Genomic DNA, 26810 nt, shown 5'->3' on the forward strand with positions numbered 1-26810 from the left:
GGGATTAGAAAGATCTTTACTATTGCTGCATTTTGTAGTTACAAATACATGTATTGATATTTAATTTTTCGAGGTAGGGGGTAACTCAAATTTATCATGGTTGGCTGGGGGTGTTACTCACAATTTCGGAGTTTCTATTAAAATTTCTGCGACCCTCAGACATTAGTTATGATGGCTCCCTAAACAGCTGTGTACAACCGAGCAGAACGATAGCCAGTCTACTCACGGCTGATATTTCAACGAAAATTAAGGAACAAACATGAAGCTCCTCCTAAAATAATTAGACTCTTGGCGTTTGATGCATGAATTTTGAGCTTTTATACCGGTATCATAAGCTTTCTGAATACGACGGTAAATTTCCCCAAAACGTGAAATGCTACCGCGGGCATTCTGCTTTGGAAGTTGTCAAATTTACCTTGCTGCTGGCCCCACGCAAATCTCAGACCCGCGGTACTTGTACAGCCAACAGGATTAACCAGCCAAATACGTGTTATCTTTCTTTGGTGGTTGCAACTTCATCAGGTTTGCTTACGTTTCCTAGTCACGTCATAAATGACCACAGCTAATGATTTTGTTTCATTAATTGAAAAGTAAAGTAGTGATTGTTTCAAACTTTTAACTGCTATCCGTCTTTACCTTGTTTCAATGATCCGTGGTTATAAAAATCCCTTTAATTAAGCATTCGAACAAAATATAGATCACGTGGATGAAGTCCAAAGGTGTTAAGCAATCGAATTTGTATGATCGCAATTAATAAATAAAAACCAAATGTACCATTATGATTCAGTTGTTGTGCTCTTAATTCTTGTATCACTCAGTACCTTCCAGTTTCAAGTTCAAGATTTTTGACGTATCGCGATACGCAAACCTCAGTAATCATACTCGCACTCGTGCGTATTGTAAGAATTATAAAAGGAGGCGCTACCACATACTATATCACGTAGACTAGTTGGGGAGTCACGTGATCTGATTCAGAACCCGGATGTCAACTGAGTCATATGCTGTATGCGACATTGCAAAGTCTTTCGTAATCCAGACTTTAACGCGGAAGCAGAGTACAGTCAGAATCAGTGAAGGATTATATTAATAACATGTAGGTCTGAGTCCCCCGTTCATTGACAACGCTCATAACGCATGTACCAAGTTGACGAACACGGTAGAATGCAGTCCACAGGTGAGTGCAAATTTAAGTCGGAGAGCGAAGAAGAATGATCAAACGGAATCCCTCCCCACCCAGACTACCGTTATGAATAATGCGCGGTTTTACATCTGCCTGCATTATTATGCTGTTAATACTAAAACACAGAGTGTCAAACGTATCATTAACAATAACGAAAAGACAGACATCAAACAACAACCAGCATGAACTTTTGATATTTTATTACTATTTTTGTTTTGCAAATCAAAGAAAAATTATTTCAGTACTTCCGAAAGCATTTTGAAACGCCTACTGTTCAGCTTTTCGACAGGGTGTGTATATAGAGTGTGTGGTCTATAATTCTTGACCAGGGCCGTAGCCTGACCAAAAGTACATAGGATACAGAACCTAGCTTAGCTAGGATGAGGATAATTTACATAAATTACTCATTGACAGGGTGGAAAATTCGGGGAGGGGGGCGTTGTTGCGCCCCCTGCCCCCGCAGGCTACGACCATGTTGACATTATAATTGTAGCCCGGACTAGAATTCACTCCTCGATAATAACAAAGCAGTCTATAGACAGAGTTGACAAAATTCTGTGCATCCCAATATGTTTATGGGAGTAGAACAAGAAACAGCAGTTGGCATATAAAACAAAAACAGTGAAAAACGTCGCCAAAAGTTACAGCTACTGACCCTTTGAGGACATCGGTTCACATTATTTAAATCATGTTACGCCAAAATTCATAACAAAAAGGCATGCGGTAATTCAGTCATAAAGCACACCCAGCGACGGTATGCCACGAGATTTTGACCAGTTCACGACATATACGCACGAGCGATAGCATATGCACTCGCTATCGCTTGTGCATATATGAAGTGAACTGGTCAAAATCGAGGGGATACCGTCACTAGATGGGATTTATTGCTATTATATCATACCACTTGTAACGGTAAATTTAAATTCTGGTGTGGGGCGTCAAAATTGGATTTTTGCTCAAGCTGAGAGCTTGCACGTATGCCAGCCGTGGTATATCGCCAATATATCACGGTTCCTTTCGCGTCTCTACCAATCAGATCGCTGTATATGAGTCATTTAAATATTGGTATGATATAATCGTCAATACGGAACATTTCAGCTGGCAGCAAATATAAAAGAAAGGTTATCACGAGAATATTAAAGAAGGAAGAAAAGTTATTGTCTAGTGTGCGTCAATTAAGTGAGCTTTGCTAAATTATAAATAGCTGTAAAAAAGAGCCATACTGAAAAATGTGTGATTTAGAGCCTTTTAACGGCAATATCCGTTACACAAGAAAGGTTCACTTGCTAGAGCTAGAACAAATGTACAATCATGCAACAATGAGAAACTCATACCTGAACGTAGCTTAATCAATATAACTTACTGCCATACATGTTTGCAACATAAGTTGATGTAGATGTAAGTATGATCAAGACCCCAAACAAAACTTATCATCATTATTATTACCAAAGATGGATTTTGTGGTCCTCTAGAAGGCTTTACGCGCATAAATATCTACTCATTGTCAGGGGACTAATGATTGATATTTGACAATGTCTCTTAACTGTGATGTAAGAAAACATGTAAGAAAAATATTTTATTCAATGTATTTCGAGGACTTTCTCTAGACAATAAAAACATTAAGTTAACGAAAAAAAAGTAATAGCGCACAAACAAAAACTTGACAATTTAAAAACATGTCAACTACGGCTTCATAGAAGATTCACTTTCTCAAATCACCCGAGATTAAAATTATATTTGACATCTTTAGAAAGTATATTAAATCATGTAATCATATCCTAAAGTTAATTAGCCTTTGTTGTCATCTTGAAAGGTACCACTGCTGCTTCTGGAGGCGTTTGATTGCATCTATTTTCATCATTTAAATACATCAAGATCGGTTCAGTGTTATAATCACGCACAAATAATCCTCTAAAAAACCTACAGAAATATAGACCACAAGATATTTTCTCAACTGATCGTGAAAATCTCAGGCTTCTTCGAACGACTTCATTTACGTGTACCCGAATATGGGCAACTCACACAACTCTTTTCAAATATGCTTCTCCGATGTTTGATGATAGTCTGCATAAACAGATATTTTGACAGAGAAAAAATAATGGTGACCACGAACTACAAAATATTTCGATTTTCTATGAATTAAATCTTATACAAACGTGTTGTGGGAAATAGACACACGTAATTTCCAAAGTGATTTATTTTAAGCAAAGCGAAAGAACAGTGATGTACTCTACTACACAGTGAATCAATTACGTGGAAATACCATGTTTCTACGAACCCGCACAACGGGACAGTGCTTTGAATTCATTTTAAACTATTGCATGTGGTTCAGTAACATGAGACTGCAGGTCATGAGATCGCTGACCCTTATGTCACTCTGAGTATCGTGATAACAATAAGACCTTAGTTGAATTCCATTATTTTTGTATGCCCACATTGCATTTTCCAATATAAAAATATCCAACTTCTACCACTGACAGTATGGGAATGTCGATTTTCAGTCTTTTAAAGGCATTGGGGTCAGCTTTCCGATTAGATAACTTAATTTGCGTGCTTACAAATCCCCTGAACATTTTCCATCTTATCACACATGCTATGACTGTATTGCCATTCTCCTACCGTTTAGACGGTACTAATATATACCCGTATTTTAACTAGTGAAAAAACGAATTATATTTTCAATGTAACGGAACTACTTACAGCTACGCGTACGCGTGACCTTCGGTGGGATGTTCACATACACGTAAAACTGCTGAGCGAATTAGACTTGTGACACTCCGAAACGTCATTGTGAATGTGATTATGGTCAAAATTTTGTTGTTTGCAGTCAGTTCATGGGCATTGCACTTAGATACAAGTACATTTGTACCAACAACATACAAACGAACGCAATGAAAATATGTATATTTTGCCAGTCCCATACGGTGGTGTTTTCATGTCGTCTGCTCTGCGCTGCCGAAGATTACGATTTCGGTTGACAGAACCGCTATATGAAAAGTTTCCTGTTGACGAGTTTAAGTATCTGAGTGGTGAATTACATCGTTTACAGCCATAAATGAGCCTCAAAAATCCAACCGCACTGAAAATACTCGAGACAGACAAGGTACGGTGCACATATTATATTTCCGATTTGTACCTGTCAGTGAGATTCACAGGTCATGATAGTTGTCCGGTGGCACCGGTGCGGGTTTTGGAGACAATGTAAGATACTAGGGAAAGTAAAACTTTCGTTCAGGTTGTTGTGAAAGAAATCTAGTTCTATTTAGGGACTGGACACAAATTACAGGGGGGTGGGTCGGTGTTTTTGGGGGGTGGGTCGCCATTTTTCGCGCAAGCATTTTTGAAGGGTCATAAAATTTTGTGCAAGCCTATGGGGGAGGGTCACCTTTTTTCATGCTTCAAAGCTGAAATTGCATGTGCACGTTATGGAATACTGAAAAAAGAAAAAATACTCCTGGCACTTTCATTTTCTGCCATTACCATTTTCGCAGCGCCCTTCGGGCGCAAATTTCAGGTATAATAAACAATGTATTGATGATCCAAGCAGCCACATTGATTTAAGTTGTCATGATTTCTACTTATTCAACACTATTGTGCATAACTGTCCCCTATAATACTCTTTCAATAACAATTTGGGAGATTACTTATTTGACATCATTCTCCCTTGACAATACATTGGGTATAGGTCGGTGTCAAACGTTCATGTGCTGTATGTACATTTTTTTATTTTCTTGAGGACATTGACAGAATACAAACTGTTCAGAATAGTGCATAGTGTCATCAATAACAACTGGAAGCTTCAGGTCGAACAACTTTTGAATAACAATTTAGGATCAGATAACCTATGAGTTATTTGTAGTTTCCTCATAGCCTACAATGTATAGTGAATCAACATTTTGGTGAAATTCCAAAATCAAATTTCTTGCACAACCATTGACTTGAAACCACTCTAGTCTAATCATGAATATTAATACTAATAATTAGGTGTACATAAATGCACAGGTTTACCAAGTTTTGTATTGGAAAAAAATTATTCATAGTTTCATCATAGACTGCCATGTATAGTGAATGGACATTTCAGTGAAATTCCAAAATCAAATTTCTTGCACACCCATTGACTTGAAACTACTCTAGTCTAATCATGAACATTAATACCAATAATCAAGTGTACATAAATGCACAGATTTTCCTATTTTTTATTGGAAAAAAATTATTCATAGTTCATCATAGACTGCCATGTATAGTGAATCGACATTTAAGTGATATGCCAAAATCAAATTTCTTGCACAACCATTGACTTGAAACCACTCTAGTCTATCATGAACATTAGTACCAATAATTCAGTGTACATAAATGCACAGATTTACCTATTTTTGTATTGGAAAAAAATTATTCATAGGGTTTCACCATAGACTGCCATGTATAGTGAATCAACATTTCGGTGAAATTCCAAAATCAAATTTCTTACACACACATGGACTTGTAACCACTCTAGTCTAATCAAGAACATAAATATCAATAATCAAGCATACATAAATACACAGATCCAAATTTTGTATTTAAAAAAAATTATTCATAGTTTCTTCATAGACTACAATGTATAATGGATCCACATTTCATGCGAATTCCAAAAACAAAGTTATTGTACACAGATGCACGTGTTACCACCCTCTTCTAATCAAGCACAATTATGTCAATTATTCAGGTCATATATACACAAATAGTGCAAATTTTTAATTCTGAAAATTTTGTTTTACAGTTTTGACAGAGACTCCCATGTAAAGTGGATCAACATTTTATGCAAATTCCAAAAACAAAGTTATTGTACACAGATGCACATTTTACCACCCTCTTCTAATCAAGCACAATTATGTCAATTATTGAGGTCCATATATGCACAAATAGTGCAAATTTTTAATTCTGAAAATTTTTTGACAGTGTTGTCATAGACTCCCATGTATAGTTTTGTCATAGACTCCTATGTATAGTGGATCAACATTTTGACAGAAATTCTAAAATCAAATATCTTGTTCACATGTGCACTTGTAAACAACCCATGCTAATCAAGTATATCTATATCAGTTATTAAACATCTGTATATGAACAGATATAGCTAGTTTTATACTGGAAAATACACGTTCGTAGTTTTCTTATAGTCGACTACATGTATAGTGAATCAACATTATCGATAAAATCTAAAAATTACATTTTTTGTACAGGCATGCACTTTTTACCTGCCACTTCAAGCAAAGTACATTTACATGAATTATCACACACATATGATTTGATATTTCTTGGACAACACGTTATATCGGCCACATTTTGCCTTCCTTTCGGGAGGGCGACTTAAAAAGTATAGCAAGTCAGAAGGGGGTCTTTAACACATTGCGGGTTTTTTTGGGGGGGGGTATTGAGTAACAGGGGAGGGTCACTTATTTTCATGCACGGATAAGGGGGAGGGTCACTAATTTTTGTGCATGAACTTTTGAAGGGTCACTATTTTTTACGCAGCGGTTTTTCGAAAAACACCGCCCCCCCCCCTGTAATTTATGTCCAGTCCCTTAGGCAAGCAAGTAACGAGAATATACGAGCAGACGATGTAAATACCTTTGAAATATTTTATTCGTACAGCAACATAACCATAATCACGAACGAGTTACGACGCTACAGCTTACAGTGTACTCACTTCACGTTTTCCCTAATCCGCTCACAAATTCCTTTCTAAGATGGTAAATTCGGCATATTTGACGACTGAGGACATGTATAATTCTTGGACATAAACTGACTGGTACGGCTATTATATCCACTGTGCATTCATAAGCTTAGATGTCGCAGAGCTGCTTGCTTTATGCTCTCAGCTGCTCGATCGAGTTTGAAATTGAACGTTGGCGCGGCGCGAGTATTTTGACCCGATTTTGGCCGGCCTCATAACTTTCGCAAAGGGATGAGTGTATGTTTCAAAACACGAAAACACACTCATTTTACACACTCCAGCCTATTTTTTACATCCACCGCCATTTCAAGCTAAAAATAAATCTTCTTCAAAGTGTGAAAACCTGTGTCGACATCTTAATATTTAAATGTTCGCTTTAAAAGTGTACCATAAACCCTCCATTGAAGTGGAATGGCCCAACAGCGGAATAATATCAAGAAGTGATACGGTTGTCATCACTCCTTAGCAACCAACTTTTTATTGGTACAGCAAGGAGCAAGCAAGATCGATTTCAGTTGATTTCGTCGCCAATTTCGGAATGTCGGTAGGAAAACAGTCATAACCAAATCATGCATGTATCACCACAGGCTACCCAGACAGTATTAATAAGCTTATTATTGAGTTTTTCTCACCGTTTTCTCTATCATTTACTCTCCTTTTTCTTTATCCTCTGACTGATCGGAGTAAATAAAATAAATGGTTATATAACCAAACGTAGCCTCTGTGACTCTTTATTTATTTTACATCCCATTGCAAGGACGTATATCTCTCATACACACATGTTGTAATTAATTAGTCGACACAACTAATTATGCTAATCCGTGGACTTATCAGGGATTTTACGGGTGGGTCAACATCGCGAAAGATAGGAAAGGTTACTAATTTTTCATTTACATCTCTATCTTTCCAATGTTGACCAACCCTTGATAAGTCCACGGATTAGCATAATTAGTTGTGTTGACTAATTAATTACAAGATGTGTATATGAGAGATAAACGTCCTTGTAATGGGTGTAAAATGAATAAAGAGTTAAGAAGCTGGGTTAGATTATATAACCGTTTATTTTATTTACTCCGATCAGTCAGAGCATGAAGACACAGTCCCTATATCCATAGAGGGACTGTGATGAAGAAAAGGAGAGGAACTGATAGAGAAAACAGTGAGAAAAACTCAATAATAAGCTTATTAATACTGTCTGGGTAGCCTGTGGTATGATAAAGGGGTTTATTACATTTTGACTCGTTGCTTGGTAATTCGTCAAAATACGGACACATCATTCGAATACGACGCGGTATCGCCGAAACTTCGTGTAATAACCCCTAAGTATTAATCTATTACACCAACTAGCTGCAGGTGTAAAACAGCTCCTCACACATGAAAAAATCATCCTGAGTTTAGAGCACAATTCACTGACGACTGATCAGCTCGATTCCACTAATTTTATCAGATTAAACATGTTATTTAGTGATTACGTAAATTCAGGGGCATTACGTCAATGCAGGAGACAAAGTAAAAATCATATTCCAGTAAACTAGTTCCTTTTGCAACGATTTCGGAACTTCAGAGAGAAGTAGGGATATTGGCATGGGTAGGAGGCAGAAGGCGTCACGTTGTTATTGACACTCAACCTAATATCTACATAAATTAGTGCATTCCAATACGAAGTCATTTCAAAACGAACGACGACGACAACATGAAATTAAAAAGCCAACACAACCACACTGATAGTGACGATGAATTAATCTTATTGATGGTAGTTTTCTCTCTTTGTGTCGTTAAAATTATGATCTTACTACTACTTGAAACGAAGTGAAACTCCAAATGGAGTGCATTTGAAAGTATCAGAAAGAAATTGTTTTGTAGTGTTGGTTTGTTTGTTTTTTATAAACACGTGAGAATATATCTGTCAGCGCTGTCTCCACCCTTAATACTTTTCTTTCCCAGAAGAAAACATCGCACCGAGTACCCTATGAGTAATTCAATATTGTGCGATTTTTTTCTATCTCACAACAAATTAATTCATATGATATTGTATATCTCTGAGCTCATACAAATTAAGGACATTCGTTCATGTAACTTTACATTCCCAACTCTTTGCTTGTGGCACTGAAATGGAAGACGGCTGTGCTGCCACTAATTGGTTTGCAATAAATGGACACATCTTTGTGGAATATGAAATTCAAACTCGTACCAGAAAGGTCATTAAAATTGCAAATAGATAATATAGACTATTTACTCCCCATTCCCCATAAAAATTAAACATTGGATTGATATAGTCAATATAGCGTATTATATATAACTCTAACTCTCTCTCTCTCTCTCTCTCTCTCCTCTCTCTCTCTCTCTCTCTCTCTCTCTATATATATATATATAGAGAGAGAGAGAGAGAGGAGAGAGAGAGAGAAGAGAGAGAGAGAGAGAGAGAGAGAGAGAGAGAGAGAGAGAGAGAGAGAGAGTAAATCAGTCCTCTCCGTAAACATGAATATTCATAGCAGCAGCAATATATTGTTATGCAACAACTGTCAATCTCAACCAAATTCCACCACCTGTGTAACCAGCGATGTTTAGCCCATGTAGATTCACTCCAGTCTAGTCTCCTGATGAGTGAGTTTCGCGACTCACGAAACAACGTTGTAGAGATGACATTGTAAAATCAATTCTCCAGCATCCCTTATATATATATTATATATATATATTATATATATATATATATATATATATATATATATATATATATATATATATATATATATATATATATATACGATGCATCTAATGTGAATGGTCGACGTTACATGTCGCTTGCTTAAACATGGCCATTTGAATAGAGCGAGAAAAACTATGACTTCATTTTCAAGTTGTGTCCCTCAATTTCTGCGTTTTCGTGGTCAAAAAAGAAAAAGAATTAACTTCAGTAACATTATCCTTTTTATTAACTAGTATTGATCCTGAGACATACGATCGAATGTATAACTGTCTTATATATTTCTTCAAATATTCGGTGTCTGGCAAGGTTGCATTTGGCATTATCAAATAGTATAGTTTCATATGTTGTTAATTAGCGCATCATGAAGTTTCTAGTGTAATTGAGTTGCCTTCGAAGAAGGTGAAAAATATTACAGATATATTTAATTTTTGTTGTTATTGTTATTGTTGTTGTTGTTGCTGTTGTCATGTCGTTATGCTTTATTCCATTCGTTATATTTTAACAACTCCTCTCACCTTCGTCTGTATAGCTTTTACCATTATAACACTAAAACTAAGAAACTTACGCATGATATCACGTAGACCATAGCAACAATCACGTGACCGCTTTGAACGCCCGGATGTCTACGTGGTAAATATGCTGCTATGCTACATCACAGAGTTAGTCACTCGGAAATTTCAACTGGGAATACAGCGCTGTTTAATTTGCTTCGGGCACTATGTAGCTGAATCGCTTGAAGATTCTTCGTTCATCGGTCATCCGACGTTTACTTAACGACGAAAGCGGTTAAAATGGCCTCCACAGGTGAGTTTTCGCGTACAGACAACAGACCAAGAAGTAGAATTATGTTAACGCCCTGAAACCGCCATTTGAATAATACGTCAAGCAGTACAGCCATATCCATACATGCTGTTACATGCATCATAGATAAGTAAATCATACGGACACTGTTGATAAGAAATGTGGCAAGGAATTTGTTCCAGATTGTCCATTTTCCTTGTGTACATTTTTCACCCAACGGCTGACTGTATATCAAAATTGGCCTTAGTACAGACGATTGATCTAGCGGTAAATATATCCCTGCCCTGAATCTGCCACGATGGACCTTTCAGTTTATAATAGTCAAACAAAAAAGGTGTGTATATGGCGAAGATACCAACATATTTTTGTCATATTTCAGTTTATGTGAATCATGAATCATTGGAAATCAGTCTGATTAAACACGAGATGTTTCAAAAAGGAGGGGAAAATACCGAACAAAATTTCCCGTGTACTAAAACTTACTTGGAAAACTATCGTAATATGAATCAGTAAAATTGGCTATGTTTTATATAAACCATCCAAAACAAAAACTTATTGTAGTGCGAACAAAATTGTTCTACTCTTAACAGTATTTGGGACAATCATTTTAAAATGAATCGGTTCAATTGGCTATGTGTTCTATGAACCATCGAAAGCGAAAACAAATACGCTACAAATAAAAATGTGTTCCTCCAAGCGTAATCCTCTGATTTTCATCAGACAAACAGGTAAAAAGTGAATGAGTTAAACTTTTTACAGCACATACAATCAGACAGAATGATCGAATATTATATGCAGCCCTCCTCTTGAGAAAATTTAATTTTATGTCAAACAAAGGAACAGGCCTAAAACGTTTAATATGTTCATAAGTCTCTGCAATGTGATGTAATTTGGCTTCCGCATATCGTTAATCGACTTCCGCTTTCCTAATAGTAATCTGTTAGACTGGAAGCCTCCTCTGCGGTGGTTAGATAGTACTGATACGATCGTTGCCATGCTATAACACAAAGCAGTACCCGAATATTAGAATGATACGAACGACAGCAAACGCTGAAAGGAAGGACGGGGAAGGAAAGCAAGGGACAGTGAAGGACGAACAGAAAACCAAATTAAGGTGCCGCATGTTTCCAACACAGTTTCTTTCAAAGGAATATTTATCATCTAAGATGACAAGGAAACCCCCTCATACCATATATTATCAAAAATGCAGAGATTCTAAAGTTTAGCGTGGAAGCAATAGTTTTCTCGAAAGATGGAAGGTTTTATATTCGGGGAAAATATATGTTTGTATTACGATAAAAATTAACTTAAGGTAGAACGCACCTCGGGGACATACATTCGGACTCTCAAACTTTTACAATTCTCTTCTGATATACTACACGTGGGGTTTATTTTAAAGCTCTTGGTGAAAGAAAACTTTTCACCGGCTTAGTTTTTCGAAATTCGAAAATTTTTATTTTTCTCCATGGAGTTAACACAGGGATGGCGGCCATTTTGAATTTCTAATATCGGTAAATCTTGGGTAATTTGTTTCTCTAGTACCAAAATTTGCACGGTGACCCCCTATTTTTATTCTTGATTTTGAAAGAGAATGTATAAAAGATTCCTCGAGGAAAGTTAGAGCAAAAGTTTAAGTCTTTCACTTTCGAGGTGCATACTACCTTAAGTACAGATGTTGGCACTACTTTCTGAAATGTAATATTTTACGTGAAAGAAGAGCATATGTAGGAAACACGACTATTTTATTCCATCATTCTAAAATGGCATAGGTTGAAAGACTGACACTCAAAAAAAGAGATTAAAAACATGATTAGCAAAATTAAAATGTCTCTTATTCAAATGTAAGAACGTTATTGCCAAACAAAATAATGTTTGTTATTTAGCATTTCAAGAACATAATGTGAAAATTTCAGAAAATTTAGCCAAACCAGAGTTGAGTTAAATTCTTTGGAAATCGTGATATTTTGGAAAAAAGTGAAGCTGGGAAATCGGGTGATTGACATACATTTGCTTAAATAAACTCATCTTTATCACGCAACTTACGACTGATTTACAGGCTAAAAGGTGAACCCAACCAATATTTTAATCTTAGGTCAACAAATTAATTAAAATTGAATGAATATTTGCAAAAAAAGTGATTTTTTAGGCAAAATACGCTGTGTTTGGTGCAGCGCCTCTTTCAGTAATTTCTGTGCGTAATTAGGCGGAGGAGAATATTTTCAGGGCAGAATATCATATAGATCAGTATTATCATCTGATTCTGTTATAAAAATATTGTCTATAACCGTATTCTGCAAAAAATAACATAGTCCTTCGCCCCATTTAGCGGTGGTATTACTGTCCTTCACCATCTTCTGCCCCCGATAGCATTGTCCTTAGCCGAATTTTACATTCTTTTGTGAAAATACTATCTACTCCGTGGTGAAAATAGTGCTATTCACCATATTTTGCATTAATAACGTTGTCCTTCGATAGCCTGTTATGCAGGAAAATACCATCCTTCGCCTTATTGTGTAGTGAAAATGCTGGTCTTCGACCCGTATGTACTGATAACGTTAACACAGTCCATCATCCTGCTCTGGAGAGACTACACTGTCCTTCACTCAATTCTGCACTTAAAAATAATTTTCTCATTCTTGCTGTATTCAAAACTAGTTTGCCGTCCTTCGCAGTCATTTGCAGTCCTTCATATTAGTCTGAACCCGAATGCCGCCGACGAGGACAACCGACAAATGACTTGCGCAACTCTCTTATCACTCTGCTGGGTTTGAGACGCGACATACAAATGTGACGAAAGCTAAACGATGCATGTTCAGAAAAACGATGAAAAATCTTCGGTTCATGTTCGTATAGAGAAAACTTTGTTCTATACACGGGTGATTGCCGATTCAGACATAATTAAGACTCAACATAGAAAAAAGGAAGTCGTCGTCACACAGCATTTGGTTACATGTATGATCGCCTTAACATTAGTGTAAGAAATTACAAAGTAATTTATCGACCTGCAAACGTTTTCTATACGGCGCCATTTCTGATGAAGGTCAAGAGGTCTTACTTACTTGAGACCTTTCTTCTTTTACACAAACGGTCTTTCAAGCAAGACCGTAACTTTTGGTGCTCTCTCTCCTATCAAAGCTTCATGGATTTTGCAGGGGATAAACATTCATATGCAAATGAAAATAAATGCAAAACATGAATGCACGTATTATCAATCGAAAATTCAGGCTGGTAATTTGGTTGTTCATATTGCCGAAATTAATTGGTTTTTTGCCTTGTGTTACTGTAAAATGTCAACATTATATCCATTTGGGATATATATACTGAGCTGGCACCATACATCTACATTCAAGTTGCAATAAACATTTGTTTTCGGTCTACTCTACTCCACACGCAAGTATGACCTGGGCCATGAAGGAGTCATCTTAGTGATATGAAGTGCATGATTTTGCTCGGCAAGTTCATTACTGGTCGCATATTTAGACTAAGTGTCAGCCTCCGGACTGTCATGTTGGCATGTGTACGTTTCGTACCATCGGGTCTTCAGCAGTAATCGCGTGTCATTATTGTTACATTATGATGGGGCAGACGGCGCATGTTTTAGCTTCATTTGACACTGTTGCAATATTGACACAAAACTTCAAAATTATTAGAGGTTTGCATGAAAATTAAATATATTTTCCAATTCGACTATCTTCAACATTTGCGTACTATTAACATAAACCGTTGGAACGGTCACTCCAAAAAATACTAACGCATGTTTAAATTTAAAATTCATGTCGAATGACCATTATTCGTAAAACAGATTGCGATGAATGCATTTATTGGAAACCATGAACAGTCTACTACGCAACAATTTATGTTCATTGTATATACTAGACTCTGGCGCATGAGTACACGCAAGTGTAGAGAACTAGTTTGTGGTACAAAGCAAAGTGAAAGAGCACTGTGTTTTTTTAAACTATGATACACACCGTCTATTACATGGAAATCATCCAATTTCTACGAACTCGCATGCATTCTGTACATGCTCATTATGTGACGATAAGGCAAACAGTGACGAGGCATGATTTAACACTGATGGAGTATTGACATTATACTAAACAACTCTTATAGAAACACATAAGTGTACGCGAATATTACAGATATTTTCCAACTCGATTATCTGTCACATTTGTGTACCTTAATGAAAAACCGTTGTCACGGTCACTCAATAAAAGACATTTTTAGGTTTATATATACAAAAATTCATGTCGAATGACAAGTATTCGTAAAACAAATTGTGATGAACAATTCAAAGTAAAACTTGAAAAATGTACTCAGCAGTAATTTACTATGACGAATAAATACGCGCAAGCGTAGAACTGGTTTGACAAGTATTACAATGGAAAGCGACACAACATTTGCTCGGTAGCCTAGATGAACACCGTCCATGGAAATTTAAATAATTTAATTGTTAAAAACTTGCTACCAATGCAATTTAATTTTATACATTTGGCTATATTGTAAGCAGAGCAGTGTATAAAATTTGCTTATAATCGTTTTCACTATATTTGAACCAATGTTACTGACAATACATTCTACACTTTCAACATTATACTGTCATCAGTAAGTTTTAAATATGGCTATTTACGCAAACATGGTACTATGAAAACAAGTCAGTACTTAATATGTTTTTCTGCTTTATAATATCTATCCAAAACTACATTTAAATTATCGCACTCAATTTTATTCCTGGTTTGCTATGCACCAAAAGCAGTGGTTTGTTCGAACATATCAGAATCACCATTCCACTGATGACACACAGCGAAATTGTGTTTTGTCTGGAAAGCCCGTTAATACTGAATTTTCTTCAGAGATTTTATGAAATCTATGAAAAAACTGTCGAATCCATTTACACCCATGTTGATTAAGACTAAGGCCCTTGGTTTGGGCCACGACTGGCAGTCTGTTCTAGCAGTTCGTCGTCAGCCATCTGCGTCCGGTTAAGCCGCTTACTCCCGGCTGTAACGAAGGCATGCATACGTTTCCCATTATGCTGTCTAAGAAGTAAGCGCGTGGTATTATGAGACGAAAAGCTAGACTGTGTTCAGACTTGATGTAACACTGGTACAATATCAACGCAACATTCCCAGCTCTAACAGGAACACATATCATTACGCGAAAATTATAGATATTTCAAAATCTGCTATTCTTAACGTTTGAGTAGCCGACGTAAACCATTGTCGTTGTCACTCAGGAAGAAAACAGCTTGAAGGAGAATATACATTAATCGTGTCGAATGATTGATATACAGAAAACAAAGAGAGGGAAACGTTATGAAAAAAAATATCACAGAAAGCTTGAAAGTGTACTGTTCATCAATTTAGTCGCTGATTTTGACTTGCTACGGCGAATGAATACGCGCAAGCGTAGAACTGGCATGATATATATTACAATGCAAAGTGAAAGAACACTTCGTTCGGTAGCCTGGGGTACACACCATCAATTACATGTAAATCATTCAATTTCTACGAACTCACACAATAGTATGTAGTCAAAGCAAGCGTGTGACATATTGTCTCTTTATAGTTGAGTATAGTGTTGGGTCAGAAAGGCCGACCTTCCTCATACTGCACGCGTCACCAAATTGTAACTGAGCCCTTTCAAACACTATCGATCTACATTGCAATATTCTAGAAAAACTATTTTCTTTTCTTACGTTCTTTGTTCAAAAACCTATTTTCGTTTTGTAAAAATCAATTTTCTTTGCATAAAAATTTATTTTCTTTGCATAAAAACCTCTTTTCTTTTTGTAAAATCCGTTTTCTTTGTGTTAAAACTCGCTTTGTCACAAACTGTTGCCACCACATTTACTCAAACATACTTTATAATATCTATCCAAAACTTCACTTAAATTATCGCACTCAATTTTGCTTCCTTGTTTGCTATGTACCAAAACATATCAGAGTCACCACTCCACTAAAAACATACAGCGAAAGTATTTTGTCCAGAAAACCTTCAATATACTGTCTTTTCTTTCGAAGATTTTATGAAATCTATGAAAAACTGTAGAACCCGTTTACATCTCTATTAGTTAAGGCTAAATCGCTTGGTTTTGGTCACGACAGGCAGTTTGTTCTCACTGAGGTCTTTTGATCTTCCATCTGCAACTGCTTTCATTTTGTTTCCGAGTTTGTCTACGGCACCTACATACGTACAATCGTGGTCGCTCAGGATACGTGTAAGTAAGTTATACTCCGTCTATGGTCACACAGATTACAAACGACCTAAAAAAAGGGATAAAACTGCAGCAAGTGAAAATCGATACAGTAAAATACTGACCGACCAGCGGGAGATAAAACACTTGCAAAATCGCATAGAATAAAAACACGGACGTTTCGGGTACAACACTTAGGGAAACGTCTATGTTTTTATTCTCTGCGATTTTGCAAGTGTTTATTTCCTGCTGGTCGGTCAGTATTTTACTGAATCAATTTCACTTGTTGCCGTTTTTATCCTCTACCTTTTCACTAGAGTTTTATCTCCCGCTTTTCGGTCAATATTTTTGCTATGCTCACACAGAATGCTTGCCTTCACTCTACGTTTCCATTTTGGTCTGGATATTGTCAGAAGAAAATGCAGCTTCGTGACTGGCTTCGGAAAATGCATCATCGCACTGGCCTTCATGTCTACTGGTTTGAGTTTGTGAAATATCGAAACTTGATAAAAAGTGAGATAGTAACTGCTAAATCTCGTTTTTACGAAAACATAATCAATGAAAACATCGACAACACCTACAAAGTCTGGAAAAGGATTAATAATTTATTAAATCCTTCCTGCTATGTTCTACCTGCTCATGATGATCCGCTTCCCCTTGCCAATAACTTCAACCATTACTTTTCCAACGTTGGTACGCTTGTCCAAGAAGAGCTCAATTCTGCAAAACCACTACTGGATCACATAAAATTGCCTTCGAACAGTTTCAAACTTACTAGTGTTACAGAAGAACAAGTCACCTCTGTTTTGTCTTCACTGCCATCAAACAAGTCCTCGTCAGAGAACGACCTTGACTCTCACTTAATCAAACTGTCCATACCAGCCATTGTTCCTTCACTGACGTATGTATTCAATATGTCTATATCTCAGGGAATAGTGCCAACTGACTGGAAGAAAGCTACAATTATTCCCATTTTTAAAAAAGGGAAACAAGATAAGCAAGATGTTACAAATTACCGTCCGATCTCGCTACTCCCTACCCTGTCAAAAGTTCTTGAACGTTTAGTCTGCAACCAGCTCAACTTATTTTTAGAATCAAATAATATTCTCTTTCCAACATTTTCCGGTTTTCGTCCCAAACACTCTACAGCTACTTTACTACAGCGTTTAACCGATGACATCCTTGATAACATGTACAATAAGAAAATTTCCTCTCTTCTCATGTTAGACCTTTCCAAGGCATTTGATTCAGTTAACCATAACATTATGCTCAGTAAATTGAAACGCTACAATTTTCACCCGTCTACAATTCAATGGTTTAGTAGCTACCTAACAGGCCGTACTCAGTGTGTTAAAATTGGTAACATTTCATCCAAGTTTATTCAAGTCAAAACGGGTGTACCTCAAGGTAGTGTCTGTGGACCGATTTTATTCTCACTTTACATTAACGATCTCCCCACATGGCTTCATTCCACAACACCAATTTATGGTTTTGCTGATGACATAAACATCCTAAAAGCGTCCACAATTTCTGATATTGACAACCTTCACGATGATCTTGAACATGAAATTCATCATTTAACTACTTGGTTCCATTCCAATTCTCTGAAACCCAACATTTCGAAATATCAATACATGCTCTTCGGTACTAGGCAACAACTCAAGAAAATACCAAATCACATAAAAGTTCTTTCCAATCAAAGTACTACAATCAAAGCATCTCCTTCTGCTACCTGTTTAGGTTTAAGACTTGACCAAGAACTCAGCTGTGTGGCTATCGTCTGACGAAATTGGCCCTTATCAGACGATGTAATCCAGAAAAGGTTCGCAAAAATGTTATCTCAGCTACAGTTTTCTCCCTTTTAGACTACTGTGACACTGTCTTTTCCAACTGTAATATTACTCTCAAAAGCAATCTACAACGCATAATTAATTTTGCAGTTCGCATTCAGTGTGGACTCAAAAAGTCAGACCATGTTACATCTTACAGAAATTCACTCAACTGGCCAACTATCCAGGAAAGACACGACCAACACTTAAAAAATCTAGTTCACAGATGTATCATCAAAAAAGTTCCTGTCTACTTGTCTGACCTTCTCACAAAAAATTCAACAATTCACCAGTATAACACCAGAAGTAAATATCATGTTTCTAAAGCCCACAGTCGCTCATTCAAATATCGTTCATCCATCAATACTATAATTTAAACTACTTTTCTGTGCCTGTCTATTCTTTTCAGAGCCATTTCTTGGCATGTCAACTTCCTGCTTGTTTTAATTGAATACACGGTGCTCACTAACTTTTTATGCTTATCTTTTGATGTGTAGTTTTTTAACTTTTAACTACTGGTTTTTTATTGAGTTATTTATTTATTTATTTTTATTCTGTATATGTCCATGTATTTTATTCAATGCATGAAAATCCATTTATGGATGCATTGACTTGAAGTAATAAAATTACAAAATTACAAAAATTACCTACCCTGGTGACCCAAGTCATGCAGGATAGGCTTCGTCCTCAGCCATCCGTGTTCGGTTAAGTCGCTCATTCAAACTGCGTTTTTCCGCCATTCCATCTGTAACGAAGGCATGTGTATGTTTCCCATCACCATGGTTTCAGGAGTTTGTAAGCTCAAGCTATGTTACGATAAGGTAGACTGTGTTTAGGCTTGATGTAACATTTGTACAATACCAACGTAACACTTCAAATCTTCTAAAGTAAGTAACACATATCAATACGCGAAAATTATAGATATTTCAAATTTGCTATTCTCAAAATTTGAGTAGCTGATGTAAACTATTGCCATGGCCATTCCGGAAGAAAACTACTTGAAGGAGAATATATACAAAATCGTTTCGAATGATTGATATTCAGAAACAAAGAGAGGAAAAAGTAATGACAAAAACACAGAAAAACTTGAAAAGTATTCTGTGCACCAATGTACTCGCAGATTTTGACTTGCTACGGCGAATAAATACGCATAAGTGTATATCTAGCGTGACATGTATTTCAATGTAAAGCGAAAGAACACTGCGTTTCGTAGCCTAGGATACACACCGCTTATCCATTGAAATCATCCTATTTATACGAACTCGCACAATAGCCTCTATTCAAGTCTTTGACATATCTCTTTACAGTTGAGTATAGCGTTGGGTCAGAAAGGGCCGACCTTCCTCATACTGCATCACGAAATTGTAAATGTACCCTTTCAGACGCGTAAGCGTAGATCTGGCGAGACGTGTATCCCGATACAAAGCGAAAGAACACTGTGTTTCGTAGCCTAGGATACACACCGTCGATTACGTGGAAATCATCCAATTTCTACGAACTCTCACAATAGCCTGTAATCAAATATTTGACATATCTCTTTATGGTTGAGTATAGCGTTGGGCAGAAAGGGCCGACCTTCCTCATACTGCATCACGAAATTGTAAATATACCCTTTCAGACGCGTAAGCGTAGATCTGGCGAGACGTGTATCCCGATACAAAGTGAAAGAACACTTTGTTTGGTAGCCTTGGATACATACCGTTGATTTCTTGGAAATCATCCAATTTCTACGAAGTCGGACAATAGCATGTAATCAAATATTTGACATATCTCTTTATGGTTGAGTATAGAGTTGGGCAGAAAGGGCTGACCTTCCTCATACTGCGTTACCAAATTGTAAATACACCCTTTCAAACATTATCGTTCTTCGTGATTATTCTATTTCCCAAGACTGATTCCCTTTTTAGCTCACGTGTTCACACACGTGAGCTAATGTCGTAGCAGTGTCTGTCTGTCCGTCCGTGTTTATGTGTGTGGGTTTGTGTGTATGTGTGTCTGTCTGTCTGTTTACACAATAACTCAAAACGTTTTTACGTATTCTAGTCAGATTTGGTAGACAGGCTCCATATGCTACTTGCAAGAACTGATTAGATATTGGTTAGTATGACTTGCATATTAATGAAGTTATGAATATCAATTTTTTTCATGTAATGGTTTCCTAAGGAGACAGTAATAACTGTGTCGACATATATCCAAAAATACTGCACAAAATCTTATGAAACTTTTCACTGATGAAAATCTCGGAACATTATGATCATACTGTGAGTGCCATATCAATTATCTGCTCCTTTGCATATTTAATAAACTTTGTAATTAGTGATACAACTGTGAAATTATGGCACTAAATTTGGTGAAACCTGCTACAGATATTGATATGATAAATATCTAATCGTCACATGAAGCACTGAGCAGTGTCAAGTTAATAAATAGCTCATTTGCACATTCAATTAAGATCTGTAATTAGTCATCTAACTCCGAAATGACTGCACAGAATTTGATGAAATCTGCTGCAGATACTTATCCGACAGGTATCAAACTGTATTGTAAAGCACTTAGTAGTGTGAAGTTAATTAAGGGTTCAGTTGCATATTTAATGAACTTTGTAATAAGTGATGAAATTTTGAAATTGTGGCACAAGATTTGGTGATACCTGCTACAGATATTGATCTGATAAATATCTAGTTATTGCGTAAAGCACTCGGCAGTGTCAAGTTAATTAAGGTTCATTTGCATATGTAATTAACTTTGTACTTAGTCATATTACTCCGAAATTACAGCATTAAATTTGATGAAACCGCCTAAGATGTTGATCTGATAGATATGTAATTGTCCAGTGAAGCTTTGAGCTCTGCTAAGCTAATTAACAGCCCATGATTTAACTCCCAAAGTCACTCTGCTAAAGTTTATTAAACCTGCTGCACATAATGATCTGACAGATATCTGACTGTTCTGTGAAGCGCACTACTATATAATGAACCTGTTGTAAACCAAATGAGCACACTTAGTTCAGATCTGGTTTGCTTTTGCACACGTCCGTCAGACTCAGTTTGTTAAAGATTCCTATATTAAACATTGTCTTAGGTATTGAACATTTTAATGCTTGCAATTAAAGTTTGGGTCCTATAAAAATAGTCTGGATCATGAAACCTCGCAATTTTTACGACGTAAAAGCTTGAAGTAGGCGGTAAAATCTGCAAGCGTATCACACAAAAGGTATGATGGGAAATAGTTAATGGTAAACCAGGTATCTATAATTATTAACGACATAATATGTTAAAGGTTTGAACCCAGCAATGCTAAATAGGCGAGTGGATTTCAATCCATCTTAAGCTTGCGTCTTCAGCTCATCCTGAAAAATGGTTTACCTTTAATTATGCGTTATTTAATTTTGCAGCTCAAGTACAATTTCTGTCAAAAATTTTAAATATACATATCCATCGAAGTCATTTCTTCGGTAAAATCACTTTTTTATCGGCCATTTTTTACAGAAGCCGAGTTTAAAAGGCGTCTGCAACTCAATGCAGAGGGGTTGCCTCTCCTGAAAAGCGCGTCATCAACTATCAAGCATGCTGGTGAGTATTTACATTTAGTAGAGACTTCCATTGATTAGCTAAAATTTACATTATTCAAAACGTGTTTATCTGTACTTGCCAAACATCATGAAATCCTGCAGCAGAAACTTCCGCATTGAATGTGACCACAATTGATTAATAATAGAACCATTCTAAACTAAAGCGCCCTTTCTTTCCTTTCGTTCATATTCACCTTTTATCATGGTCAATTTATATCTTTTTAGCTCACGTGTTCACATACGTGAGCCAATGTCGTATCGATGTCTGTCTGTGTCTGTCCGTGTGTGTGTGAGTGTGTGTGAGTGTCTGTCTGTCTGTCTGTTTACATGATAACTCAAAAACACCTTTATGGATTCAAGTCAAATTTGACAGACAGGCTCCATATGCTAATGGCAAAGACTGGTTAGATTTTGGTTAGTGTGGCTTGCATATCATTGAAGTTATGAAATATCACTCTTTTTTATATAACGGTTTCCTATGGAGACAGTGATGGCAGTGTCGACATATATCAAAAATACTGCACAAAATTTCATGAAACTTTTTACAGATGACAATCTCAGAACATCATGATGATACCATGAGTGTCGTGTCAATAATCTGCTCATTTGCAAATTTAAAGAAGTTTTGTACTTAGTCATATAACTCCAAAATAGCTTCACCAAATTTGATGAAATCTGCTGCAGACACTGGTCAGACAGATATCTGACTATCCTGAGAAGCATTTAGTAGTGTGAAGTTAATTAAGGGTTTATATGCATATTTACTTAACTTTGTAATTAGTAATATAACTCTAAAATCAAGGCACCTAATTTGGTGATACCTACTACAGATATTGAGCTGTAATAAATACCTCATTGTCGCATGAAGCTCTTAGTAGTGTCAAGTTAATAAATAGCTCATTTGCATATTTAATGAAGATTTGTAATTAATCATATAACTACAAAATAACTGCACCAAATTTGATGAAATCTGCTGCAGATACTGATCCGACAGATATCTGACTGTGTTGTGAACCATTTAGTAGTGTGAAGCTAATTAAGGGTTAATTTGTATATTTAATAAACTTTGTAAATAGTGATATTACTCTGAAATTACAGCATGAAATTTGATGAAAGAATGTAGTACAGATGTCAATCTGATAGATATCTAATTGTCCCATGAAGCATTGAGCCGTGTCAAGTTGATAAACAGCTCACTGCATATTAAATGAAGTTGTGTAATTAGTGATTTAACTGTGCTAAAGTTGATGAAACCTGCTACAGACAATGATCTGACAGATGTCTGATTGTGCTCTAAAGCATATTACTATGTGTTGAACCTGTTGTAAACCACACAGCACATTCAGTTCACATATGGTTTTCTTATGGTCTATCTATTTGTGGCTGATTTTTATGCCTATCTGTCACCTTTTGTCCGTTTCTGATTTTTCTTTGTATTTTGGTCTGTTCGTTCGTCCAATCTTACTTTATGTGATACATTTATTCGTATATAAGAAGTATATTGTTAGATGTTGATGTGTAATATTTCAACTGATTTTTTAGACGTTGCCAAAGGAAAGGGGCAGCTGCTTCAATCAAGTGAAAAGGAGGTGGAAACCTTACATCGAAAGAGATTCTTTGATGCTGATAAAAAGTTCAAAGAATTGCTGCAAACCCCTATTTCAAAACTCATGCCAGATCTAAAGCGTGACAACGTAAAAGCTTCCATATCTGCTCTACAATCTCTGTCCTCCATCTTGTCTGATAATGAAGACTTACATGCAGAGATCTCGTCCTTCCTGGACAAAAACAAATTTCCAGAGACCTTGACCACTAAAGTGCGAGATGCCCTCTCTGGAAAGTATGGCGATGATTTAAGCTGGTCCTATTTGTCCGAAATTTTTAACGTCGTCAATACACTTGTAAATGACGACCACAAGGAAGCTTTCATTAAAAGCATGATTGACGAAGATTTCACAGAGTTAACTATTCAGTTCCTCAGACATCCGACTGTTTTGAACCAATATCAAAAGGATCCTGTAAGTAGTCAGATAATTTTGCAGATGATTTTAAATGTTTTATCCCAGATTCATGTGTTTTATGTGGTCTGTAAGTCCCTCGGTCTATCGAAAGGTGAAAGAAATGACTTGGTCAGTGTGACTTAACGTAATGTCTCATGACTGGAATTTGATGAGCATGAATGTTTCGTAGCGATCAAAATGGAACATGCTTTCTCAAATGCAGACAGACACAAAAAAGTCTATATAGGATGATGCTGCTGGTGCTTTTGTGAATTGTTTGTAAAGATCACGAGTATCAAAATAACTCAGTTTGTTGGAAATTCTACAACCACTCACATTTTGATGTACGTTTAATCACTAGGTACTCACTCGAACAGTGGTGTCTGCATTAGGTGTACTGGTACCCATGTTCCTGTATTCACCCTCAATCGACGCCCAAGAACTCAATGACACCTATGGCGAGTATTTACAATCTAGCAACGACGATGTGCGTATGCTAGCACAAAAGAGTGCGTTTGCACTGAGTATGATCTTGTTGAGAAGTGTAGTTGAACAACAAGAAGGTGGTGATGGTTATAAACCTTCAGAATCATTCTGGACTTTCACAAAACTTATTACTTTTGTAAGTATGATATTAACTGTATTTCGAGAATAGAATAACCAGGTGTTTTCTTCATTTCTATTTTAATTTTCTGCATTTTTGCGCTTTACAATATCTTTTCTTAGAATACAGAAGTTGGCTAGCAAATCCTTGTGATACTCTCAGGGGGGGAGAGAGAGAGAGAGAGAGAGAGAGAGAGAGAGAGAGAGAGAGAGAGGAGAATTATATTAAAATTAGTGGCGGTGGCGAAATAATTAGTTTAAATGTGCTTTTAAAATTATGGACGATAATGTTTTGTTCAAGAACCATGTGATTCGTTCCCTCAAAAAGGTGTTTTGAGACATAGTTCTTTTTGAAGGTCTTAATGGTTTTTTCGTTTGTGATTAAGTCTGCAACATTAAATATTTCAAAGTGATTTCTTATTTCTGTGATAGTTTTTCAAAGACTAGCTATAAATTCAAGAAATGTTAGCATTGGTGAAGAAAGCGTACGATCGTATAGCTATTATCCATATCAACGAGTTTCAAGTGAAAAAAAACCTGTCCATTTAAATGCGCAAAAAGTTGTTAAATAAGTTGCACAAAATGACTATATTTTACAAACTAGTCACCAACATGAAACAGGTCTGAAATATATAATTTGTGACCCCACAGTCTTCAACAATTTCTACGTTAGCTGGAGATTTTCTCACATATCAAAGATATTCCATATAACTTGTTTTTGCTGTATAAGGTTGTAAATCGTTAACATATTTTACACATTCAAGTTTCTGTAATGACCATCGTTTGTATCGTTTTGAGTAAACATTGCAAAATCCCTTTTGGGGATCACTCTCAATCGAGCTAAAATCCCCTACTGCGCAGGCGGATACACACAACATGCGGAAGCAAGGCGCACCAGACACTAAGCGAGTGCTATATCAAACTTTGTCTGGCATTGAAAGTTGCAGTGATTATTTGGTAGTTTTAGCATCCAAAAGATAAGAAAGCCCTTTGGACCGCGCATTCTTAACCAAAGGGATATGGAGCACGTGCGTGGAAACACTTCTAGCCTCCAAAAAAGAGAAAGCGCCAAGGATCGCACATTATTGACGAAAGGGATATGAAGCATATGTCAAAATATTGACATTGATCGGTCACCTGTAATTTTTATGTAACTTTTCCAAACGGCTCGTACGATTAATTACTTATTACCGGTATTGTTAATTTAAAAACAATAGTTTTTCATATTAAAAGGCGCTATACAAAATTCTCTTAGGAGTTTACCGTTTCTATTTAGTTGAATATTTAGTTCTCTGTAAATTTCTTACCATCAGATCTAAGCGTGAAAACTTTACGTCGTTGCTACTAAGTGGAAACAATGAAGAAGAGTGGAAAGAATTAAGCTCGTCGGTGCTGTCTCTAATGTATTCAGTAAGAACAGCGTGGATTTCATTGAAGATATCTGCAATAAGGGTGTTATCGGAACGATATGCAACATATTGAATAATTCGGAGATCATCGCAAATGCTGAAAAATTCCAGGTTCGTACATAACCACTTAGCAATGAAAGTAAACCTTGTAGATTGTTTGCAAACATGAAACACTCTGACCGAAGTTCTTGCTCAATAACTTTACTGTTTACGATAGCTGATACCAATGGCAACACGAATGTCGGTACAGACCGTTGGCTTAATGTTCGCCAGTATATGTAGCATTTTTACTCTAAAGATTGGACAACTTATTCTGAACATTCAGATAATTCGACAGTAACAATACGATTTTTATATCCCACTTGCCACGGCGCAACAGCCATGTAAGAGTAAATTTACCAGACGTTCTAACTTATTTTCTGTGATTGTATCTCATCAACTTCACTGCATGTTTCCTATATGCAGAAAATGATGAAATTTGAAGGAGAATAGTGGAGTATTAAGTCAGTAGTTTACACAAGTTATTATTTTCTTTTGCAGAGAGTGAATTTCGTGATCGTTAATCTTTTGCTGTTTTGTTGCATATGACAATGTCTGCTGATGGTAAAAGACAGTTGCTACATCACGATGCCTATACTACAGCGTCAAAATTGTTGAACTCAAAGTAAACAGCCAGGTTCAAAGTCTCGCAATCGCACTGGCCTCTATTTTATATGATAAATCAAAGTCAGGGCAAAGTTTACCTAGTATCGATACTAAACCAGAAATGATTGAGGCGGTCGCTTGCTTTGCTTTCGCGCC

General features: G+C 36.5%; 1 protein-coding gene across 1 annotated transcript; it reads left to right on the plus strand.

Annotated features, from left to right (window-relative positions):
- Positions 1 to 1084: 1084 nt before the first annotated feature.
- LOC139116022 (uncharacterized) lies at positions 1085 to 26000 on the plus strand. Its single transcript, XM_070678518.1, has 5 exons — positions 1085 to 1174; positions 21915 to 21998; positions 23540 to 24015; positions 24359 to 24619; positions 25914 to 26000. Exons 1-5 carry the CDS (start codon positions 1135 to 1137, stop codon positions 25917 to 25919), a joined length of 867 nt encoding a protein of 288 aa, XP_070534619.1. The 5' UTR covers positions 1085 to 1134; the 3' UTR covers positions 25920 to 26000.
- The last annotated feature ends 810 nt before the right edge of the window (positions 26001 to 26810 follow it).

Source organism: Ptychodera flava, chromosome 17 (genome assembly GCF_041260155.1).
Source record: "Ptychodera flava strain L36383 chromosome 17, AS_Pfla_20210202, whole genome shotgun sequence".
In the NCBI taxonomy this organism is placed as follows: Eukaryota; Metazoa; Hemichordata; class Enteropneusta; family Ptychoderidae; genus Ptychodera; species Ptychodera flava.

What these genes read in the sequence shown, in the direction of transcription:
- LOC139116022 (XM_070678518.1), top strand. Translation starts at nt 1,135, where the DNA reads ATGTACCAAGTTGACGAACACGGTAGAATGCAGTCCACAG. An exon ending in CGGTAGAATGCAGTCCACAG is followed by an intron (nt 1,175 to 21,914) that starts GTGAGTGCAAAT and finishes CATTTTTTACAG; the next exon opens with AAGCCGAGTTTAAAAGGCGT. An exon ending in ATCAACTATCAAGCATGCTG is followed by an intron (nt 21,999 to 23,539) that starts GTGAGTATTTAC and finishes CTGATTTTTTAG; the next exon opens with ACGTTGCCAAAGGAAAGGGG.